Source organism: Centrocercus urophasianus, unplaced genomic scaffold (genome assembly GCF_019232065.1).
Source record: "Centrocercus urophasianus isolate 14NV4802_14NV808 unplaced genomic scaffold, USGS_Curo_1.0 seq_13, whole genome shotgun sequence".
In the NCBI taxonomy this organism is placed as follows: domain Eukaryota; kingdom Metazoa; phylum Chordata; class Aves; order Galliformes; family Phasianidae; genus Centrocercus; species Centrocercus urophasianus.
Window position 1 is genome coordinate 25,346,318 of NW_024884475.1, and position 21,398 is coordinate 25,367,715.

The window sequence follows — 21,398 nt, forward strand, 5'->3', positions numbered from 1 at the left end:
CCTTTTAGCAGGCGTGATGTAGCATCACTATAAGCCCCGCTAAGCCTTGTTAAGCAGCAGGGAGGGCGGGGTTATGCGCAGCAGAAGTTCCCCCAGCCCAGCCCGGGCAGCGCATGACGAAGCCTGTAAGCGCAGCCAGGCCCCTCAAGGCGGAGCCGCCTCCGCTCCCACCTCCCGCCCCGCTCCCAAGCGCGAGGGATGCCGGTCGTGCGACAAGAGGCGGGGCGGGGCGGCAGGCGCGGGCAGCTGTTGGCTGGGCCGGCGGCGCGTGCCGCGTTGCTGTGGTGACGGGGCGGAAGTGGTTGCTTCGCCGCGCGCCATTTTCAAACCGGCGGCGGGGCCGGGCCGGGCCGGGGCTCCTGCCGCAAAACCGGCCGCTGCCGATGCGCTCTGACCGCGGGGAGCGCGGATTAACCCGGCTGCCGCTGGGCTCTCGTTCCCTCCGGGCTCTGCCGATGCCTAGGTGACACGTCTCGGCGTCTCCTCTGTGGTTTGCCCTGGAAGAATTTACCTTCAGCAGCGTGTCGGTAAGGCTGAGCCGGAGGGAGGCCGGCGAGGAGGAAGGGCGGGGCAGGTGGGCGCAGAGCGGGCCGGTGGCCGCGCGCTGTTCGTGTGCGCTGTGCGCTTACACGGCCTGGTGCCTCGTCGCGCGGCGGCCTGATCCTGAAGCTCGTGCTTTTTGTGTTTGTAAACGTGGTCGCTGTCGGAGGCGCGGGATGCTGATTGGGTTGAGCTCAGGCTGTAATGAAGCTGCGCTGCCGTTCTTACATGCGTTTTGTATCTCCAGAAAACCCTGTTTTCCTGATGGAGAGGTTATTGAAGGCTTTGTGACGTGATAAACTCAAGGCCTGTTGCTAGAGCTTAGGATGTGAGATTTGTGCTGTGGTTATCTGTAAGGGCTGGCTCTGCAACTACTGCAGACTACTGTAATGTCTTTCCAATTCCATTCTCCTGTGCGCAAGATTGTACAAAGATTATTGTCCTTAAAGAATCCAGCGTCTGGTAAGCATTCTGAAGCAACAACCCACAGCTCTTCTGGTTGTTTTAACTCCATCTTTTGGACCTACAGCACAAATTACATAACTCATTTCTTGGACTAATTTTGTTATCAGATGTGGCTCTAGGCAATGTCAGATAATATTTTCTCCTGTTTAATTAAGGTGGTAATAATGAATTGATAGGAATTTCTCAATCTTGAGGAAGGAGAAAGGCGTGGCAGTGATTCATCCTAAAAGTTCTCGTCATCTCTTAATCCTAGACCACATTTAGGAATTGAATCTCGCTTAAATGTTGGTTTCAATGATTTAACAAGATCCTGTATCCACTTCTTGGTTATACTGGAGCACAAACAAGCACGGTTGCTGTAGAAAAGCTTTACTCCCTTACTTGTTGTAAAGCAGTTTTGTTCTTGCCATCACTGTGAAACTCTCTCAAGGAACTAGTAGAAAAATCCTTTTTCTTTCCAAAACGTATGCTCTTAAATCAAGCCTGATGAACAAATCCAATTAATTTTTTTAACTCATCTAGTTCTTAAGGAGAAGATGGGATTAAGAGTTATCACCTTACTTCTTTAGTAAGATGGATCTGTGAGACAAGATCTTGGTACAGTAACACAATCACTGCTGTTCCTAATTCAAGAATGCTTAACATTATTGTAGAAATATAAGTACTGCCTTGTAAATTCTAAAAACAAGATTTAGATATGAAAGATAAAAAGTGTACAGGTTTCTTTTTTTTTTTTTTGGAACAGTCTGGATTATGAAGGGCGCTACCCTGATGGCTGATTCAAGAAATCAGAATCTACTTCTTTGTCATCTTTATGGAGAGATCTTTTCACAATGCAGGTCTAGAAAGAAAACTCATGTGTTTATACTCTTAAAACTCATGGAATGACTTATGTTGGAAGGGACCTGAAGGTTCACACAGTTCAACCCCCTTATATGCAGGGTTGCCACCCACTAGATCACACTCCCCATCCAACCTGGCATTGAATGCTTTCTGATGTTAGGAAATGCTCAGTGATAAACAATTAATTGGCAAGGCAAATATTTAAAAAAATACATGCAAATATGCTGAAAACTTTTTGGTTGCCTTATGATTCTGTTTTAGTTTACCTAAATTTTCAGAATATGCTTATGTATTATACAGTAAATTACTTTTCCATTACTAGGTTCTGTGTCTATTGTTCTGTAAGGGAGGAGTGCCGTAACAGACGATATTTTGCAGGTGTCCTTTCTTCCCTCAGTTTTACAAAGGCTGCACTTACAATGACGACAGCAGCAGAGAGGAAGTTTGTTAACCTCAGGAAACGTCTGGATCAGCTGGGCTACCGGCAGCCCTTGGGAGTGGAGAGTTTACCTTTGGTGGAAAAGCTTTTTAGGTATTCCAAAAGAGATTCTTTATTGATTAAAAATAAATAAATAAATAAAAAATAAAACAACGTTGTATTCGTGTAGTAGGTATTGTTTGATTTTTATTTTATTTTTTTTTAATGTGAGAGAAAAGAGCCTAAAGATTATTTTCAAACAATCTTATTTCAAGGCTAACATTTGGTTTCAGCATATGATGAAGTCAAGTGGTTTTGCCTAAGCTGTAAGAACATCTTAAGATTTATTTTAAATTGGTTATATTGTTAAGATAGTCTCTAAGGATCAGCAATCAAGGGAAAATTCAGTTTTCTAACCTTATCAATTAGCCAAAGCAGTTGCTGCTGATAATTAGAAGACGCACTTATAGCTGGTTGTATAATAATCCCCATTCTCTCTACTATACCTGAGCATAAAATATTCACAACTCCCTTGTTTGTTATTCCATTTGGAGAAGTTCAAGTTTGCTGTCTTTGGTGTTGCACAGGATAATAATAGAAGAACAAACTTTTTTATCACCTTCTTAACGTTTCTGATGTTTCATGGCTTTGATGCAATAGGAACATAATAATTTCCATATTCATCTAGTTATATCTGACTAAACATGCAAAAAAAAAATTGGTTCTAGAAATAGCTAATGTCTAATGCAGATAGAATAGAGTTTATTGAATTATTAGTTGTGAATTTCTCCATACCTTTATTTTGTATATTTGTCCAGTCCTTTCCTATATACTTTTTTTAAGCAAATGATTTTTGTCTTTGCTTTTTTCTTACATTAATGTTCTCTTTGTTTTTCTTGCAACTTATGTGTTCTACATTTAACATGGTCTGGTTTTGTTTCTAAGGTTTTAATAAATATTTGAAGCAACGGTTTAAAGGCTGATAACGTTGTGATCTTGTCTGTTGGCCCTTGATTCTAGTGACCTTGTTCATACAACAGAGAGCCTGCGCAGTGCAAAGTTATCTGCTGGAAAAATCGAAAAAGAATGCAGCAATTATGATGCTATTATAGAACCGTATAAAACTGAGAATGCAAAACTTACCAGGGAAAATAATGAGCTGCATTTGGAAATATTAAAGCTGAAAGAGCAATCTGATTGTCATATTAAAGGTAATATAAAAGTTGTGAGACTTCTTCAAAATTCTTTTGCGTCAAAAGTGTGGACAAATCTGCAGAATCATTTATCTGTAGTTCTACTTGTAAGTTGTCGTTAATTTTGGTGCCTTTAATTAAAGCTCATGTGAGGATATTCCTTTTGTAATTAAAAGAAATGTATTAGTGCTTATGTGTACATATGTAAACTTACCAGTGGGTATTCGGAAACTTTATGTTGTGGAAAAAGAATATAAGCATCACTTGCATACCTACTTTAGTGAATAAAAAAAATAAAATTGCTTTTTCTCTCCCTTGAAGACTTGAAAGCCAGCTTAAGGAGTGTTGAAAATGAAGCAGTTGACTTGAAATTCCTGAATAACCAGTATGTGCATAAAATTAAACTGCTGGAAAAGGAGAGCAAAGCCAAGACTGAAAAAATTCAGCAGCTTCAAGAGAAGAATCTGCAAGCGGTTGTGCAAACTCCTGGTGAGTGAAAATAATCCCAGGTAATATTTCTCTTGGCTTTTTTTTTTTTCTTTCTTTTTTTGGCTCTTCAGAATATACATATATTTTTTCCATATAGGAAGAGAAATTACTGAAGTAAAATAACACTGTCTAATAGAATGACATTAACTTTTGAAACTTTGGGCTCTGAATTCAGTCTTCCTCTCTGTGTGCAAGAAATTTCATCAGTTGTGCTGTGGACCAATTTGTATACAAACTTGAATTCATTAGAGTTAAAGGCTTTATTAAGTTAAAGCATGGCTGAAAGGCACTGTTGCTCAATGGTTTTTATTTCCATCTTTTAATGCTACTCCTAACCTACTCCATTTTTTCTAATATATACTTGAGTGTTTTGATAGCTAACTGATGCTATGTAAGTGAGTAATTCAGATTTTTATTAACCAAGATCAAAAAGTAGCAAGGTGCAAAATATGTCTGCAGACAAATAGTCCAACCCTCTGAAAGCTTACACCTTTAAAAGGTATTTTTTTTCTTACTAACTTAAGATGCTGAGGATATTACTGTTGGGTTAATTACTTCTCCCATTTTTTCAATTTTTCTTCCTTTTGCTTCAAATTAAGGGTGATAACGGGAAGTGTACTGTAAAATTAATTCTTTCCTTCAAAGTCATTTGATCTTACCCATCTTTTTGGCACCTGAGGGAAATAATGTAGTGGGGTGAAAATAAAAATCATACTTTTTCATACCTTTCTATATTCTATGTTTTTTGCTTCAAAAATGCTGTTACACTTTTGTCTCTCTTCCCTCATACTTAACTACTTGTCCACCACTCTTACAAGATTTTTCCATACTATAGCATCAAAAACTTCACATACATATTTGTTTGATGGAGAGTAATTTTTCCCTCTGTAAAATGTTTTGCTTTCTTTAAATATAATGCTACTATGCAACCAAATAACCTACTTTGCTCTATGTGTTTATGATACAAATGATAGTAGGATAGAAGGAAAAGGATTACTTGTAAACGTCACAGAAGTTTAAGCTAGTCATGAAATGGCTCTTAAATTTGAAAGCAAAATGTTTTTTGTGATCTTTTACCTTAGCTTTGTTAGTTGTTTTCATTAACTGCTAGGGGAACAGGGCCAAATAACCGCTGCTTCTGTGTCCTTTCTTTTGCTGGTAAATCTGCTCCTGTCCTTTGCTCCTTAATTCTCCTGTTTTCTGTATTGTTTTCTCTCTCTGTTGCTGAATGCACATTTGTTTTTTTCAAAGAGGCAAAGGCTTTATTTGTGCCATTATTATTAAGGACTCTTAATGCATTTAGATAGTGTTTAAGCTGGAAGGAAGGTAAATCAGTTACAGCTTCAGCAGGTTCAACCTCTAGACTGTTTTGAGACTTAAGCACTGGAGCAAATGACTTGTACTAGATTTCACATATTTCCTTATTTTAAAACTGAACTTCTGCAAAACCAATGCTATCTGCAGGAATGATGTCTGGGTTGAACAGATTATTAACTTCACTCAGATTAAAATGATGCTTTGTGTCAGTTCAGAAGCAGTGGGATAAATATTGAATCGCACTTTGTACAAAAGGCAAAGACCCTCTTGCTTTAACATCACATAAATAGCTGTTTGACTTGGGGCTTTTTCAGGTGGCAGAAAAAGAAACATCCCATTCAGGCGTCAACGCATGCAGATAGACCAGCCTGTCCCACCATCAGCTGTTAGTGCCTACCCAGTGCCTCAGCCAGAGGACCCCTACATTGCAGACCTTCTTCAGGTGGCTGATAATCGGTAATCTAAAGAATTTTCAATGTTAGGCATTAAATATCTGCTGCTGTGACTTCAGCACCTCCTTCTGCCTTTCAAATTTGCCTGAGGAAAAAGGTTTCATGATGTTTTGAGAACTTTATAGTTCTTAAATAGGATTTTACTTGGTGATTGACCTTGCTGCTTCTGTTGAAATTGCAATGATACTTAATATGCTACTTATATCCTTAAAGGATTTATGTTATGATTTCTATATAGGATTTACTCTTGCGCTGAATGTTAAGTAAGGGATTCTGAAAAAAAAACAGACATAATTTTGTGCAGGGGGAAACTGATCTTTTGTGTTTATAGTGGAAGGCTGGCATATTCTCACTTATGTAATACTATTTTTGGCTTGGAAACCTACATTACAAAAGGTTCAATAAAATTTTTCTTACTCTGAGTATGCCTGCAAGTGGATTTACTTGTTAAGGTTTTGTTAGTGAGGAAGCTGCAGGGGTGGCCTTTGTGAGAGGAGATCAAGGGCTGTCCTGTGCCAGACACAGCTGCCCTGAACTGGTTCCAAAATGAGCCCACCAATAGCCAGAGCTGAGCCCATCAGCCAAACTAATGGTCCTTCAGCGAAAGCATACTTGAGAACAAGTTAAAAAAAAAAAAAGCAAGCAGCTATTAGAGGGAGGAATGAGAAAACACCTGAACAAGTGGATGTACTCTGAAGGAGGCTGCAGTCTGTGGAAAGAAAAGCCACACTGGAACAGGCTCCTGGCAGGACCTGTGGCCCATGGAGAAGAGCCCATACTAGGGTGGATTTTATGAGAAGTGGGTGAGAAGTGGGGCACCCATGCTGCAGCTGTCTGTTATATATGGACTGTAGCCCTTGGAAAGGATTCATGGTGAAATAGTTTTTAAAGAACAATGTCCTGTTTTTTGCTGGGATGGAATGAATTTTCATCCTAGTCACTAGTATGGTGCTGTCTTCTGGATTTAGGATGAGAACAGTGTTGGTAACACCATTGTTTTAGTTGTTATTAAGCAGTGCTTACACAGAGCCAAGGACGTATCAGCTTCCTGTGCTGTCCTGCCAGTGAGGAGCTGGGAGGGGACAGCACTAAGACAGCTGATCCAGACTGGCCAAAGGGATATCCCATACCCTTTGGTGACATGCTGAACAATAAAGCTAGAGGAGTTGGCTGTGGGGGGCAACTTCTTGAGGACAGGAGGTAGAATAGTGGGGAATGAAGGGATGAGGTTGAGCCTAGGAAATGGAGGTGGGTGGAAGATGGTCTTGAGTTGTCTTTGTTTCTTATCTGTGTTTCTTATCATCCTACTCAATTGTTAACAAATTAATCTTCCTCAGGTCTTTATCCCACTGTCTTTTTCAGGAGATGGAGTGAGAGGATAAGTGAGGGTCTGACAGCCAGGCAAGATTGGCCTGCCACAGTATCTCAAACAATAGCTTCTATATTAATATTTTGTATCAGCAAGTTTCTTTTTGGTGAAATATTTCCGTTCGAGAGCAAGGAGAAAATAACAGTATTGAATTATTGTGCATGGAGGGCTCATTCATGAATCTAGATAAACAGGATATTGCTATGTTTCAGAATACAAGAACTTCAGTCAGAAGTGACACAGTTACAGGAAAAACTAGAGATATCAGAAAACGGAAAGAAGAATTACAGCAAGCAGGTATGTTTACATTTGTTTCACTATATTATTTTCTTTTTTTGTTTTAATTATTTGTAATAGCTTTGATTATAATTTTATTTTTACTTTAACCTTGTAGGTGTTATAAAATACTATTATTTTATTTTTATTTTAACCATTGTAGGTGTTATAAAATATAATTATTCTAATTCTTTCTTTCTTCTATGCTGTTTTGAATTTGTAGCTTTGAAGACAGCAACAATATTAAAATGCTACCCCACCTCCTTTGCTTATAGATTTGTCTACATAAAAGTTACACTAAATAAACTGTAGTTGATGATTATAAGCTCAATTTTTTGTACATTTAGGGTTTTTTTAGTGTAGAAATATCCACCGGTTAAAATTAATTTGATCTACGGGTACATTAGGATAATTTTTTTATTGTTTGGACTGGTTATATTTCATTTTATTTTACAGAGGTTAATTCATGGACAGCAGATCTTACAGCTCTTTAATTAGATTGGATCGAAAAGGCAATACAATCTGTATAAATGAGGGAATTGCATCAGGTGTTTGTATCTTATGGATCTTTCAATATCTGAGGAGTAGTGGGACCCAACCCCAACATCATTTTTTCAGTCACATCTTGGTGAATTAAATTCTTTGGTTGCTCTCCAAGAAAATAATCTGCTAGGACTTGTTCATTTTGTTGGTGGTGGTTCTTTTCTCTCCCATAAATTTTATTTGTTTAGTTTCATTTCAGAGAAATTGCTTTGTTCAGAAAAATGCGGAATTCAAGAAAATTGAATACTAAATTTAAAAATTTAATTGTTAGAGACATCTCTTCTTACTGAGCGTTGCATAGGGGCATATCAGAACAAAGGTACTGTTAAATGCTACGGAAGATGATGAAGGTTTTTTTTCTTCAAAGGTTGAGCTTAGAGACAAAGAAATAGAACGCCTAATGCTAGCATTGGATGGTGGTCGTTCTCATGAAGTTGTATCTCTGGAATCAAGAAGTAAAAGTAATGAGAAACTTATTGCTCAATTAAATTTGCAGGTAATGAATGAATTGCTGTTGATTAGTCAAAATGAGAAATACTAGCAATTAAAGAAAACAATCCACAAACAACTCTTAGATCTTCTTTCAAAAAGAAATTTCAGTATTAGATAAAAATCAACGAATTTAACTTGGTTTTTTAGGTGGTAGAGTTTCTTGTCTAAATAAATTTTTTGACAGCCTGTTTTTTGTGAAGAATGTAATGTATGCACATCTGTGTATACTATTCAGGAAATTTCTGCATACAGTGTTTTGACTGAGTTTGAAATTAATTTTATTTAAAAAATGTATATGTGTACATTCTATTTATGCCTTTGGAATGAACTCTGGTATATATACTTACCAAGAGGTCTGCAGGTAATCGCATCAGATAGTGGGAAGTTCTCTTAATTCCAATGGTCCTCACCTTTATTGCAACACAGACTTGCAAGAAAAGAGTAAGCTTAGGAATAAGGATGCTGTGTTTACTGTGCATATTAGCATGTATACATTATTGGTCTCAGATTTCTGAATCTAGTATAAGGCAGACTGGAGTACAGATGAAGTATAGTCTATCTCTGAATTTATACTACCTATTTACCATTTGGTTACTGATGGTGTGTCATATACAGGGTCACAGAGAGCCAGGCTGCAGAGCTCATTAGCTTAGGTTCAGTGATGCAAAAATATGGTATGAGCTATGACTTGGAAGCAGTACTGCTGTTTTCAGTGATCCGGAATTAGTGAGTTGTGCTGAAGATTATACAAAGTGAGCCCAGGCTTCTATACTATATTTTCAGAGCTGCATAAGGCAGATTTGGGGCATAAGGCAGATCAAGGCTATTTATTCAGGCTTAGTGCCAATCTACCACTTTTAATCTCTGACAGTAAATGGATCGATTCTATATAGTAGCATTTACAACCATGAAAAAACCCAGACTGTGTTCTGTGCCTAAAACTGAACTTTCTGGAGTACTGAGAAAAGTTATGTGGAGATGGAAGTGCAGCACCTCTGATAGGTTGAGATGTTTTTTTTTCTTCCTACTCTGCCTCTTTTAACTACACTTGCATGGAATAGCATAATGGTAAAAACAGTGTGTCTAGAACAGGATTTCTGGAATGTTTTGTTTGAGATGCTGGTGTGTTGAAAGCAAGATATAGATCTTGGGAATGTGATCTGTAAAGCTTCCTTTTCTGTGAATGAATTAACAGTGAATCCGAGCCTAGCAAATATACTGGATAGATAGATGGAAGGAACTGTCTTCAAGTCTTGTGAAATCTGGGGAAACACAGAGTGCACTGAGTTTACTGGACTGGTGCCCAAGGCAGGTTTCTGTACAGATATCTGCTTTTCAGTACTTTGTTTTCAGGATAAACCTTGGATTTTTGAGCCTATGTAAAGATCAGTGTAGTAATGAATTCTTTCACCATGTACATTTCTAAAAATAATATTTTTGCATGTTGATACTGTTTTCTAAGAACAGGAAGTCTAGACGTTATTAACAGGATATAACTTTTAATATAGAGATATAGAGATAGCAGACACTCCTCCTTGTCTTCTAAAATATGCTACCTAATTAAATAATATATATTAAAGTTGTAATGAAAAATATCTTTTAGGTTGAATATCTTCAGCAATCAAACAAAGAACTTGAAAATCGCATTCAAGACCTCTTGGACACAAAAAAAAATGTGACTAGTGAGGTAGTGCACTTAAGCAATAAAAATGAAGAACTCTGTCAAGAACTGAATGAAATAGACCATTTGGCACAGCAGTTGGAGAGACATAAGGAAATTGTGCTTGAAACTGCAGATAAAGAAATAGGAGAAGCAAAGGTAATCACTAGTGTTTTATAGGTAGGATCTTCTAAGCTCTTAGGTGAAATTTCTCTAATTTGCCTCAATTTTGGCTTTTTTAGCTGCAACAGGATACCTGAAGGAACATTGAAAATATTTTTTCTGGTTTACTTAGTCATATACGGAATTTCTCACTAAAAGATTAATTACAGCAGTTATGTCTTACTGCTGTGTTAGGTGAGATGAATTCAGTTAAGAAGCAGTCTGTCTTCTTTCTTCTGTTAGCTCAGTATAAAACAAAATTCAGAGCTATTTATACTGTTGATACGTAATAGATGTTTGCAACAGTGAGGAGTGTATGGATAGTTTTTTTATGAGGAGTCATGGAGTGATTCATTTAGTTGTTCTGTTCAAAATGAGCGTTATGCACATTCAATTAATAGGAGCTTTAATGAATGTGTGAATCTAAAATTTTGCCTTTACAAGGAGCTAATTATACTTTGTTTCTTAAAAAAATCCAATTTCCTTAATTTTTATAACAAAGGAATTGGTGTTTTGAATACGTAACTTTAAAAATAAAGTTTGTTTTGGTTGACAGAAGGAAATTGAAAGAAAGGACAGTGAAATACAGGATCTTGAAGACACAATAACGAGGCTTAAATCAGTAAGTAAAAATTCTTCCAGTTTAAGTCTTCTTTTGTAATACTTTTATCATACTGTTGTTCACATTTCTTTCATAAAAATCAGCATTGCTTCATTATTTTTTAAATGAAACTTCTGCAGTGTCTCAAAATTCTTTCAAACTAGCGTAATACATGTAAGAGCTGAGGAAGCTACATCATGTGAAAATAAGTGGAGAGAAATTTCTGTAGGCAGCATGCTTTACTATCCTTACTATAAATTTTGTTGTTATTCTTGCTATTGGAAATTTAATTGCCATGACATGACTGTTTTTACTAAAATTTAATAATGATATCCAAGGAGGTTTTAATATAGGATCTGCCTTGTCTCTTAATATATGAATAATTACACATTACTAATCAGAAACAAAGCTTATCTGCGCAGGTGAAAGATGTCAGTATGACCTATTCCTGAAACATCTATTTTCAGTGTGTAATAAATTGTGTACTGGTTGCATGCAGTGTCTTGTTTTTAGTGTTTCTAGTGAACTTGAAAACCTGAAAATATTTTCAGAGCACCAAATTATAAATGCCAGCTGCATTAAATAGCTGCAGGATTTTGAAGTTGAATTGAGAAGTTGATTGAGATATACAGCATTGTGATCCAGTTTTAACACCAATAATATTACTAAGTTCCATTTAAAAATATTTATTGATTTAGTTACTACTCTTTCTTATGTTTACATCTCACTGTACTTCTGGTTTGGTTTCTTGGAGTAGCAGCTGAATTAAGCAAGCGTGAGTCTTGCTTGTTTCACTGCTGATTGCAAACTGTGTCAGGAGCAATGCTTAAATCAAATCAGTAAGAATTGTTGCCTAAAGGGAACAATATTCAGTTAAAACAAATGTTACATAAAACATCAGGATTACTTTTCTTTCCATGTCTCCATTGGCACTTCTAAATTTTTGTAATATTTGTTACTTCAGGAGCTGTGCTCATGTCGTCGTCAGAATGAGAGATTGAGTGAAGAACTCTTTGGAAAAGCAGATGATAAAGCGAATCTCGAACTACTGCTAAACCAGCTTGAACAAGAGAAACAGAGGCTGACAGAAAAAACAGAGAACTTTGAAATAAAAGGTAAATGATAAAATGTAGATTCCTTTAATTTTTGAAGTAAAATGTCTATTTAAGACATAATGTCTTAAATAAAATAAATGTCTATTTAAGACATAATTAATAACACTGCAGGACTAAAAGCACTAATAGATAAATGAAAAAAGTAGTCTGTATATCTTCTATCATTAAGTGAAATATTTTATCTCAAAAGCATGTTTGAAAATTCAGCTTTTACAGTTGAAGTGTAATCCCATGGGACATCCTAATAGTAATAAGGCAGTTTCTTACAAAGTAATTTCTATTATCCCATACTGTTTTTATTCAGTCTTTCTGAGCAAGTGACTTCAGACTGTTTCTTAAGACCTTTGTCTAGACCTTAAAAACCTCCAAGGGCAGAGATTCCTCAGTCTTGTTAGGGAACTACTTCCAAAATTTATTTATGCTCAGTGTAGAAATGTTTTCTTTCTATTGCTTGTAAAAACAGCTTGATGCTTTCCCTTGTTTACCCACATCTGTGAAGAAACTGGTTCCATCTTGTCTGTAAACTCTTCCTCTTGGTATTGTCTGCAGCTCTTAAGGCCCTCTTGAGCTGTTTTATAGGCTGAACAAACCCTGTTCCCTCAGCTATTCCTCACAGGGCAAGTGTTTTGCTACAAGACTAGTTTGGAGGCCCTTCCTGCACTCACCCAAGTTTATAAAGATCCTTCCTGTACCACAAGAAACAAAACTGGGTACAATATTGTAAATGTGACCTAGTAAGCCCTAAGTAAAAGGAAATAATCACATCCCTTGGTCTCCATCTCCACTGATGCAGCCCACACTACTGCTAGGCCTCAACTGGATCCAAAGCACACTGCTGATTCATGTGTAGGCAATGGGTGAACCCGGATCCCTGCATTGTTTTCAGCAGATCCTGTGCCCAGGCAGTTCCTGGATGTTAGTCCATTCCTAATGCAAATGTCTCTGATGAAATTAAGCTTTCTTTGCAGTTCTTTTTTATTTCTCTTTCTGCAGAACGGGAGCTTGTCCTAGAAATAGAAAGAATGAGATTAGAATACGGTATAGCTCTAGGAGACAAATCTCCATCTCGTCTAGATGCATTTGTCAAAACTTTAGAAGATGACAGAGATTATTATAAAAGAGAATTAGAGTATCTTCAAAAAATGATAAAACGAAGACCTAGCCCAAGTCGTAGGACTCCAGAGAAGGTAATGTTCCTATTGTCAATACAGGCTGGAGAAATTATGGAGTTACTGTAGATGATTTAAGGAGCAATCAAATATATTTTCAATAGCAATAAATGTTTTTTACTTTTTTACCTTGTATTCTTAGCATAAAAATTAACTGAGAATAAGTTCAGTGAGCTTGCTTTTTGTTTCTTATTCACATTTTACAGTAGTGTTGATTTATATATTGATCAATTTGTGTAAAATAAATAGAACTAGATGTTAAAGAAACAATGTTTGAAGTATTATTGTTAGCTGGTTTGCTTTTTCTGGTTAACAGTTTGTTCTCGTGGTTAAATTATACTAGGAATGCCACGTTTCTTGGAATTAAAATGTATTATGTATGTTTTTCATATATTCCTAATCATGTGAGTTCGTTCGTTCTTGTAACACTCACGTGTCTGTGAGTAATTATCTAATTATTATATTTTAACCTCAATTTTATTAATCACTTTGCAGAGTGAAGATCTGAGATTGATCACCAGAGAAAGAGATGAGCTACAGTCAATGTTAGACAGATTTGAAAAGCATATGATAGAAATTCAATCCAGCGTCAAGCTACTGACTGCAGAAAGAGACAGATTGAATATTCTTTATGAGCAGGTAAGAAGATCTTTATAATTGGCATTGAAATATCCAACTCAAACTTTCTTTACTATTGCTTGTTCAAAAAGGAGCTCCACATTATAATAGAAATTGAGTATAGACCTACTAGAAAATATGAAGAACAATAAAATATTTACTTACATATACTTTTTTTTTTACTTGCTAAAAAAATTGTGTGTTCTGACATTCATGTATTAACTTCAGAGTCATTCTAACATTCTACTGGCATTTGGAAATGAGAATGATCAGGAGAAAATAAAAAGAAAGCATAAGAAAGTTGGGTAGAGATACAGGCTAGGTAGAAGTTGTAACTAAATTATGAGAAAATGAAGTGAAGTTAGTCTATGCTTGGAACAGCAGAAGGATTCCAAGTATGTTGGCATTATAAATTGTTGTGCTCCTGTGTGATTTTAAATGTGTTTTAGTTATCTAGGGAAGTAGACTATAATAGCACTTCTATTGTGGTAACGGCACTGGAACTTTCTGTTTGTCAGTGTATACATTGTATTAATTGCAATCCACAAATGCTTACAAGTAAAAACTTTTTAAAGTCTCAGAGCGAATTAAACAGGCTGAGAAGAGAAGCAAAGCATCATTTAGTTTCTCAAAGTCACGTGGGAGAAGATGGAGATGTTGCACTGGCAGACTTTAGAAGACTGATGACAGAAAAGGAAAGTCTAAGAGAAAAGTTAAAGGTGAGACTTTTTTAGCTGCATTGCTTTACAGTGAGAAAAGGTTTTTAAATGCTACCGTATTTGTGTATGACTGTCAGTCAGTTCCACTTTTGAATAACTTCTATTCCTGTCTGATTTCAAATTCACTTAGCAGAACTGGATGAATTGTCTGAGTTATCCTGGTAATCTCAGTTCCTAGGTAGGGTGGCAGTAGAGGAATGGGCTTGAAGTGTCAGAAGGCAAGTACACACTTTATGTGTAGAGTGCAGATCTCACAGAATATTTCTGTATGCGCTTCTTTGTGATAGAAAAACCATCTTCAAAACTCTACGTGCTACATTCTTGTGACCTTTCTATTGCCCTGTATCTCTATAATGTTTCTGCAACAGCTCACAAATATTAATTAAATTAGAGCCAAATGTGAATTTGCATTGTAATTAACCAAACTTTAAATTTATTATTGTAAAAATCTTGTGTGTGTATATATAACTGCAGTGGTGTATTTTCAGCTATGAAATTATGCATAGTGAAAATCTGTATCTTATTTATTACATGTAAACCAATGCTTTTACCTTAGATTCAGCAAGAAGCTGCTAACCTTGAAAAATCAAAGATGCAGCATGATATTTCAGAACTGGAAAATAATATTCAACAAGTAAGTCCATTTTTAACAAACAAGTTTTTATTCTACAATAGGATAGATTTTTTTTTTTTCCTAGCAATTTGGTTTTTTTCATCTCCTTTCAACTTTGATTTACTTAAGAGCCAAGTAGTGGTAGCTTTCTTCAACGATGTCTTTTTATTTTTTTAATTGCAGTTTGAGTTGGAAAGGTGCGAACTAAAGAGTACAATCTCTATCCTGAAAGAAAGAATAAAGTCTTTGGAAAATGAATTAAAATTGAAGTCCAATAAACTTATGCAGACATCTGATGATTCTTCTCAATTTAAGGCTGAACTTTGCTCACTTCAGTAAGTCTAATACAAAAAACTTATCTTTCAGTGACAGTAACATGATTTTGCTCTACAAACATAGCAGAGATAAGATCTTAGGAAGGACCTTGCGATAACTGAAAAAAAACCACAATACATTATTTATCTTAAGGAAATGTAAATATGAATAAGGAAAAAATATTGGTACAGCTTTTTATACCAAACTTCTGGATGTATTTAATGACCAGAAATATTGATGCTTTTTATCGCAAACTGTGAATGAAAAATTTCTCCTTTAAGAACGGTTTCCTCCAACAACCGTGTTTTCTGTTTATGAATGTAGCAGAACAGAAAGTTCTCAAAGGACTTAGGAATGCAGTTTGCTAAAATGAAGACAGGTGTGTTTACAAACTGTAGGAGTAGGACCAAATTGTGCTGGTTTTACAGAGGTGTAAATAATACTGACGATTTTATGTTAAGCATCACTGATACTTGACAGTTGAGTAGCTCATGGAGAGCCTTTCTGTAATGGCATTTTGTTTGAGCTGTTTTTCATGTCTCTCTTTTATATGCTAGTACTATCCAAAGGATACTTCATTTTTGCATGTTGGCATCTTATGACCCTTAGGTCCAGTCAGAAGGGATTTTATTTGCTCAAAATTGCAGGATTAAGTATACGTATATGTTTTGTGGAGGCCTGCTTAAACTTGAAGGATCACTGCTGGTCTTTCAAATTGTTTCAGAGCTTCCATCAGGTATTTCATTCAGAGACAAGAAAAGGCCTTACAAAATGAAATAGAAATTGGAATAAATCTGGGCAGACATTTGAAAATCTTGCATTTGATTTAGGTAAAAATGAGAGCCTTGGATGTAAGGTTATGCTGTTAGATTAGATGTTTTGGATGTTTTACAGGTGAAACCAGTGTCTGTCTCCACACTACAACATACCCTCCCAACCCCCTTGAAAAAAAACCCAAAAACATATATAAGGCAAAGCAGTACTATTCTGTACTTACAACTGTAAAAAGCTGAAGTTCAGAAGCAATCCTCAGAGTTTATATAATACTCCAAATTACTCAAAAGCTATTTGTAGGTAAACCCATTAGTGTATTTGTTTGTAAAATTGTGACATAATTCATAGAGCTGGACTATCTTGTGAGACTCCTTACAATTTTAGCAGAAAGTATCATTTCCTTATCTCCTGCTTTTTAAAGGTAAAGGGCTGTAGTCATTTTAGCGCTTGGATCCACTTTGTTATTGCTCTGTGTAGAGCACCTTTTTGTCCTCTGAAGTTTAATCCTAAATAGAGTAAAAGTCACTTTTACCTGCAGCTATGTTGTATTCTGGAAAAATGAAAAGCTTTTCTAGTAAGAAAAATCAGGGGACGTGAATGTTTCAGTTTCAGTTTTCATGGTAGTTTCACAGAGGTTCCATGGCTCCATTTTGGAATGGTGTTAAGGTGGATTTGCTGCAGGGGTCCAAAGCAAGGAGGTGGTATTGGTCTCAGCAATCTTAGCTGTCATACAGTCCCATCATGAGGTTACACTGGAACTGTTACAGAATTTCAAGCAGTTCAAGAGACACAAGTTGAAGAACCCAAACTAAGAGTTCCCAAATGTCTTTCAATGGTGTACTGATTTTCCAGCCTCTTAAATGAACAACTCCAGAGAACTGTGGAAGACTTACAGCACCGGTTGTCTCTCAAAAAGGATGAACTTCAGTCAGCTCAAGAAGAAATTGTAAAGCTAGAGGAGAAAATAGGTGATCACTAGTTATTTTTACCTTTGTTTCCTATTCTAAAGACAAGAATACTTACTGTGACATTTATAGATAGGTTAAACCAGAAGAGCACTTCACAGGATGAGGCAGTCAATGTGCTTAGAAGTACTATTACTGTTTTGGACAAAGAAAAGGATAATCTTCAAGAAACTGTAGATGAAAAAACAGAAAGAATTGCGTGCTTAGACGACAACTTAGCTAATAAGGTATGTGCAGTGAAAGTACTACTCTGTGCTCTTATCTTGGGATTTTCAAAGCTGTTAAATTTCAGGGAGGCATTTTGCTTTGAAAGCAAAGCCTGTGTAGATCTCTAGGCACCACATGAGCTCCTTGTTTAGACCTAGGCAATATGAAGTCATTTGCCAACTTAATAAAGTTTTAATTATTACTGTTAACATGTTCTCTAAACACTTCAAGAAAGTAAAAATATTTTTCCCTTTGTAGTTCGAGGTATATATTGAGATCCCATCTGTTTTTGGTGACATGACAAGCCTTTCTCAATACAGAAAAAAAACCTGAAAATCTGAATGTGCAAAGATGCAATTACTTATTGATGAGTGTTAAAATAAAGGTTTAAATATTAAGATTTTTAACTTGAGCTATCCTAGAATGTTGCAGTAATTCCTAGGACAATTTTTGCTTTTATTTTCATAGGAAAAGACAATTACTCACTTACGGCTAACGCTCTCTGAGCTGGAGTCGTCAACAGAGTAAGTAAAAGCTTTCTTCAGAGAGTTTATTCGATAGTTTGGCTTTCTCCAGTAAGTGTCTTCAGTGGCCTTAGAGTGAAAGTAGATGATAATTTTAATTAATTCAGTGAAAATAATTTAATTCTTTTTAGGACAAGTAAATGAGCATATGCAATAGAGTAAAATGTATAGAACTGTTAAAGATACTCCTCCTGCAATTAAATGGCAGGGTGCTGGGTTACTGTTAAGACAGCAATTACAAATTAGCAATTGTTTGTCTATTCTTATTTTACCAAATCGGTAACATTTCTTTGTTCTCAATTAAGAACTGGCTTTTTAGTATTCCGAGTACTCCATTAGGTATTATTAGATTATTAGATTTACCCAGTTAAAACTCAGGAGCTGATCTCTAATTTTGATAAGTTAATTCTTCAAGCTTAAGCTACAAGTATAGTCTTTAATAAAATATATTTATTTAGTTTTTAGCTGTTTCATCTGATCTTTCCACCTTGTCTGTTTTTAAGCATCTTTTTTATTATTTGTATATCTTAATGTCACACCCTTAAGTTACTTTCATGCTTAGCTTATGCTTGTTTGTCAGTCTTGGAGAGTGAGAATTGTACCATTTAAAAAGAAAAGAAGGAAACTTTCTGTGTATATAAAATCCATGTTTGATAATTTTCAGCAGTATGCAGTATAGTGTGAGAAGGGGCATCTTAAATAAGATTTTCAAAAATCTCTCCCTCAATAGCCAGCTGAAGGACCTCTTGAGCAGCAGAGACCGTGAGATATCTAGCTTGCGTCGCCAACTTGATGCATCCCACACAGAGATTGCAGAAACAGGAAGAGTAAAGGAAATAGCTCTGAAAGAAAATAGACGACTACAAGATGATCTGGCTACAATGACCAGAGAAAACCAGGTATGAAGATAGAACATACTGCTGAAGTATTGAATTATTTATTGTTTGCTTATTGTACATGACTACTGCTGCATCTTGAGTTTGATTTATTATAATTAATTGTTGACATTTCTTGAATGCTGGTGTAGTAACAGTTACTGGGCAAAAGCAATTAAGCCAGGAATTTGTAAATGCATAGTCAGTACAATAAGAGATATGTAAACAAACGTTCCTTTTAGTCAATCTTCCCCAGGTTAAAAAAGAAACCTAAATAAAATAAATTGAGGACATAATTGCTTTTCTTATAATGAAATTTTCTTACTTGGTTACATCGCATCATAGTTGCCAGTTATTGCTTAAAAAAAAAAAAAAAAAAAAAAAGTAGTTATTAAAAGATTACACATAGAGAGGAGAAAAGAATATTGTTAGTTCATCAGAATACATTCTAGTGCATAGTGATTATTTAGTTTTATCCATCACCTTCATGAAGCATTGGATGTATTTTGTGAATTATGCCGCATTTTGAAATTAGGGTGTTTTGAATCTAGATATTAATGTTTATTTTCTAAGGAACTTGATAATGGTGGCTGTAAAGAAGCATTGGCTGATGCTTAATGTTCAATTCTGGCAAGGTCAGTTTCCTTTTTTTTTGCATTGCTCTACAAGAAGTCTGCTCTACAGATTAATCGGGAAAGATTAATTCTGGTGAGAAAATGGAATAGTTTAAAGGTTACAAGTTAGATTAAAGAAAATTTATTTTATGATATGGCAGTCTGAATAGTCTGAATTTGTTTCCTGATTTCACGAATGGATAAGGATGCACAGTTGATAAGAAATAGTAAAGGTTCCCTTTCCATTGTGTCAAAATAGTGTGGGGTTTTTAGATGGTGAATTCAAAGGTGCCTGGAGAAAACATTCTTATTGGATTGTCTTTGCTTTGGTAAGGTAGGTGTCTTAGTGAGGTAGTATCTTAGAATTTGGCTGTATATTGCAGCTTTTTTGGGAATGTATTTCTTATGTGAGTGTGTGTGTTAGATTTGTTTTTATAATTTATTTTGGTGGAGATCCCATTCAGGTACTTTATTTGACAGTTTCAGAACCTTATCTTTTATTTTTGTTATGTACTTTTATATTATTTAATTTTTCTATAATAATTTAATCTTTCCTCTAGTAGTTCAGAGTTGTAACTGCTTGCTAGCAACTAGCCAGTCAGTAGCTTTAGGCTAAAAAGTAGATGGGAAGTGGTTTACGATTGCCCAGAGGGCTCAGAGTGTTAGTTTGTGTGTATTTGTGGTCAGTCTTCCAGCAGAGAGGCATACAATCCCTTTCAGTTGCTGATGACTGAACACTTTCTTTGTAAGGTGCATTCTACTAGTGCATAAATTAAATTTCTATCAGTTATAAAAATCAAAGTTGAAATAAAATCTTTAATGCCTTGAGGGATTACCTGTTGTCTTAGAGTATCATAATTTGTTTTGTTGAAAGATGAACTACTTCAAGTTGATGGTTTAGGTTAAATAAACACTCTGAAATAGAAGTGGTTGAGAGGTTCAGTGTTTGATTGTCATCACTGTGGGATCTGCGTCTTGAGATGTCCCCTAGGGTTCAGGAGTTAAAGCAACCACTGTTGTGTAAGGCTCATTCTTCCAAAGAACACAAACAGCATATGTAGTGTATGTCCACGTGCACGCTTCCTAGTCATCATTGCTCCATTTGTTCTTATTTGGAATTCTCTGAGTCTGGGATTTGCAGCTGGGAGAGGCTGAAATGTGCGCTCTTTTGTTAATCCCTCATTGAAAGTGCTGAGGAATAATGAGTTTTGTGCACTAATTGATTACTGCTCACTGAAAATCTCCCAGTTCCACATGCATGAGGTGGATGTCACCATGCAAGAGAATGTGCATACGAGCAATTTCTAAAAAAAACTACCCAGTGTTTTTAGGGTAAGTAAAGTTGTTTCATCAGGTTAAACATTAGAAAAGGAAGTTAGTATGTGAATTTGCTTTACAGAGCTTGCCTGAAGTTTTGTTGCAACTCCTCACTGCCCATTCAGTTTGTATAACAATACAGCCATTGCTGCTCATCATAAGATTCAAATACTTTGTACAATTTTGGTGCTGAGATACAAATGCTTATTTGAAATCACTGTAAATGCCTTGTCTGTTAAATCATGTTTTTCCATTCAATCAACTCTACTGAGTCTGGAGCTAAAATGTGTATTACAGAAAGGTATTCCATGTGATGTAGTACTCTGATCATTTCTGTAAATCCGGTGTTACAGTATACAGATATGTAGGTGTATTATTGAAATTAGAAATGCCTCCACAGGCATCTAATAAGATGAAGTGTTAAATATCAAACTTCAGTGACTAAATCTTTCCCAGGTAGCTGTGGAAGGCTACCACAAGCAGTCTGAATTAAGCATATCGTAAGTTAGAGACACAGAAAGGCTGTTAATATTAACATACTGTGAAAAGAAACATATTTGATAGTCAAGATAAAATGTAGGTGTCTTTTTAGCTTTCATACATGAGGACACAGAGCTGAACCTCAGAGAGGGCCAGAGTTAGCAGTTCCAAGATCTCAAGTAAACACCCTGAAGCATTTTTGATGTTTAAACACAGTCTTAATAATACATTTAGTTAATTTACCTTGCAATTTGACTTTAAAGTAATGTTCTT

The 21,398-nt window shown here is 36.0% G+C and overlaps 1 protein-coding gene across 5 annotated transcripts in view; it reads left to right on the forward strand.

Annotated features, from left to right (window-relative positions):
* The first annotated feature begins 382 nt into the window (after nt 1-382).
* Nucleotides 383-21,398, forward strand: part of CEP135 (centrosomal protein 135) — a 32,205-nt gene continuing 11,189 nt past the window's right edge. For 2 of the 5 annotated variants that reach the window (XM_042812688.1, XM_042812691.1), the window contains exons 1-19: nt 383-527; nt 2,227-2,380; nt 3,287-3,477; nt 3,781-3,948; nt 5,580-5,721; nt 7,299-7,383; nt 8,273-8,401; nt 10,001-10,216; nt 10,776-10,841; nt 11,785-11,935; nt 12,929-13,122; nt 13,600-13,743; nt 14,298-14,441; nt 14,998-15,075; nt 15,238-15,389; nt 16,996-17,111; nt 17,181-17,335; nt 17,784-17,839; nt 18,570-18,738. In XM_042812688.1, the coding sequence (XP_042668622.1) occupies nt 2,268-2,380; nt 3,287-3,477; nt 3,781-3,948; nt 5,580-5,721; nt 7,299-7,383; nt 8,273-8,401; nt 10,001-10,216; nt 10,776-10,841; nt 11,785-11,935; nt 12,929-13,122; nt 13,600-13,743; nt 14,298-14,441; nt 14,998-15,075; nt 15,238-15,389; nt 16,996-17,111; nt 17,181-17,335; nt 17,784-17,839; nt 18,570-18,738 (2,469 nt within the window). In that variant the 5' untranslated portion in view covers nt 383-527; nt 2,227-2,267. The remainder of the gene's footprint in view (nt 528-2,226; nt 2,381-3,286; nt 3,478-3,780; nt 3,949-5,579; nt 5,722-7,298; nt 7,384-8,272; nt 8,402-10,000; nt 10,217-10,775; nt 10,842-11,784; nt 11,936-12,928; nt 13,123-13,599; nt 13,744-14,297; nt 14,442-14,997; nt 15,076-15,237; nt 15,390-16,995; nt 17,112-17,180; nt 17,336-17,783; nt 17,840-18,569; nt 18,739-21,398) is intronic. The other 3 variants (XM_042812689.1, XM_042812693.1, XM_042812690.1) reach the window with 3 other exon arrangements.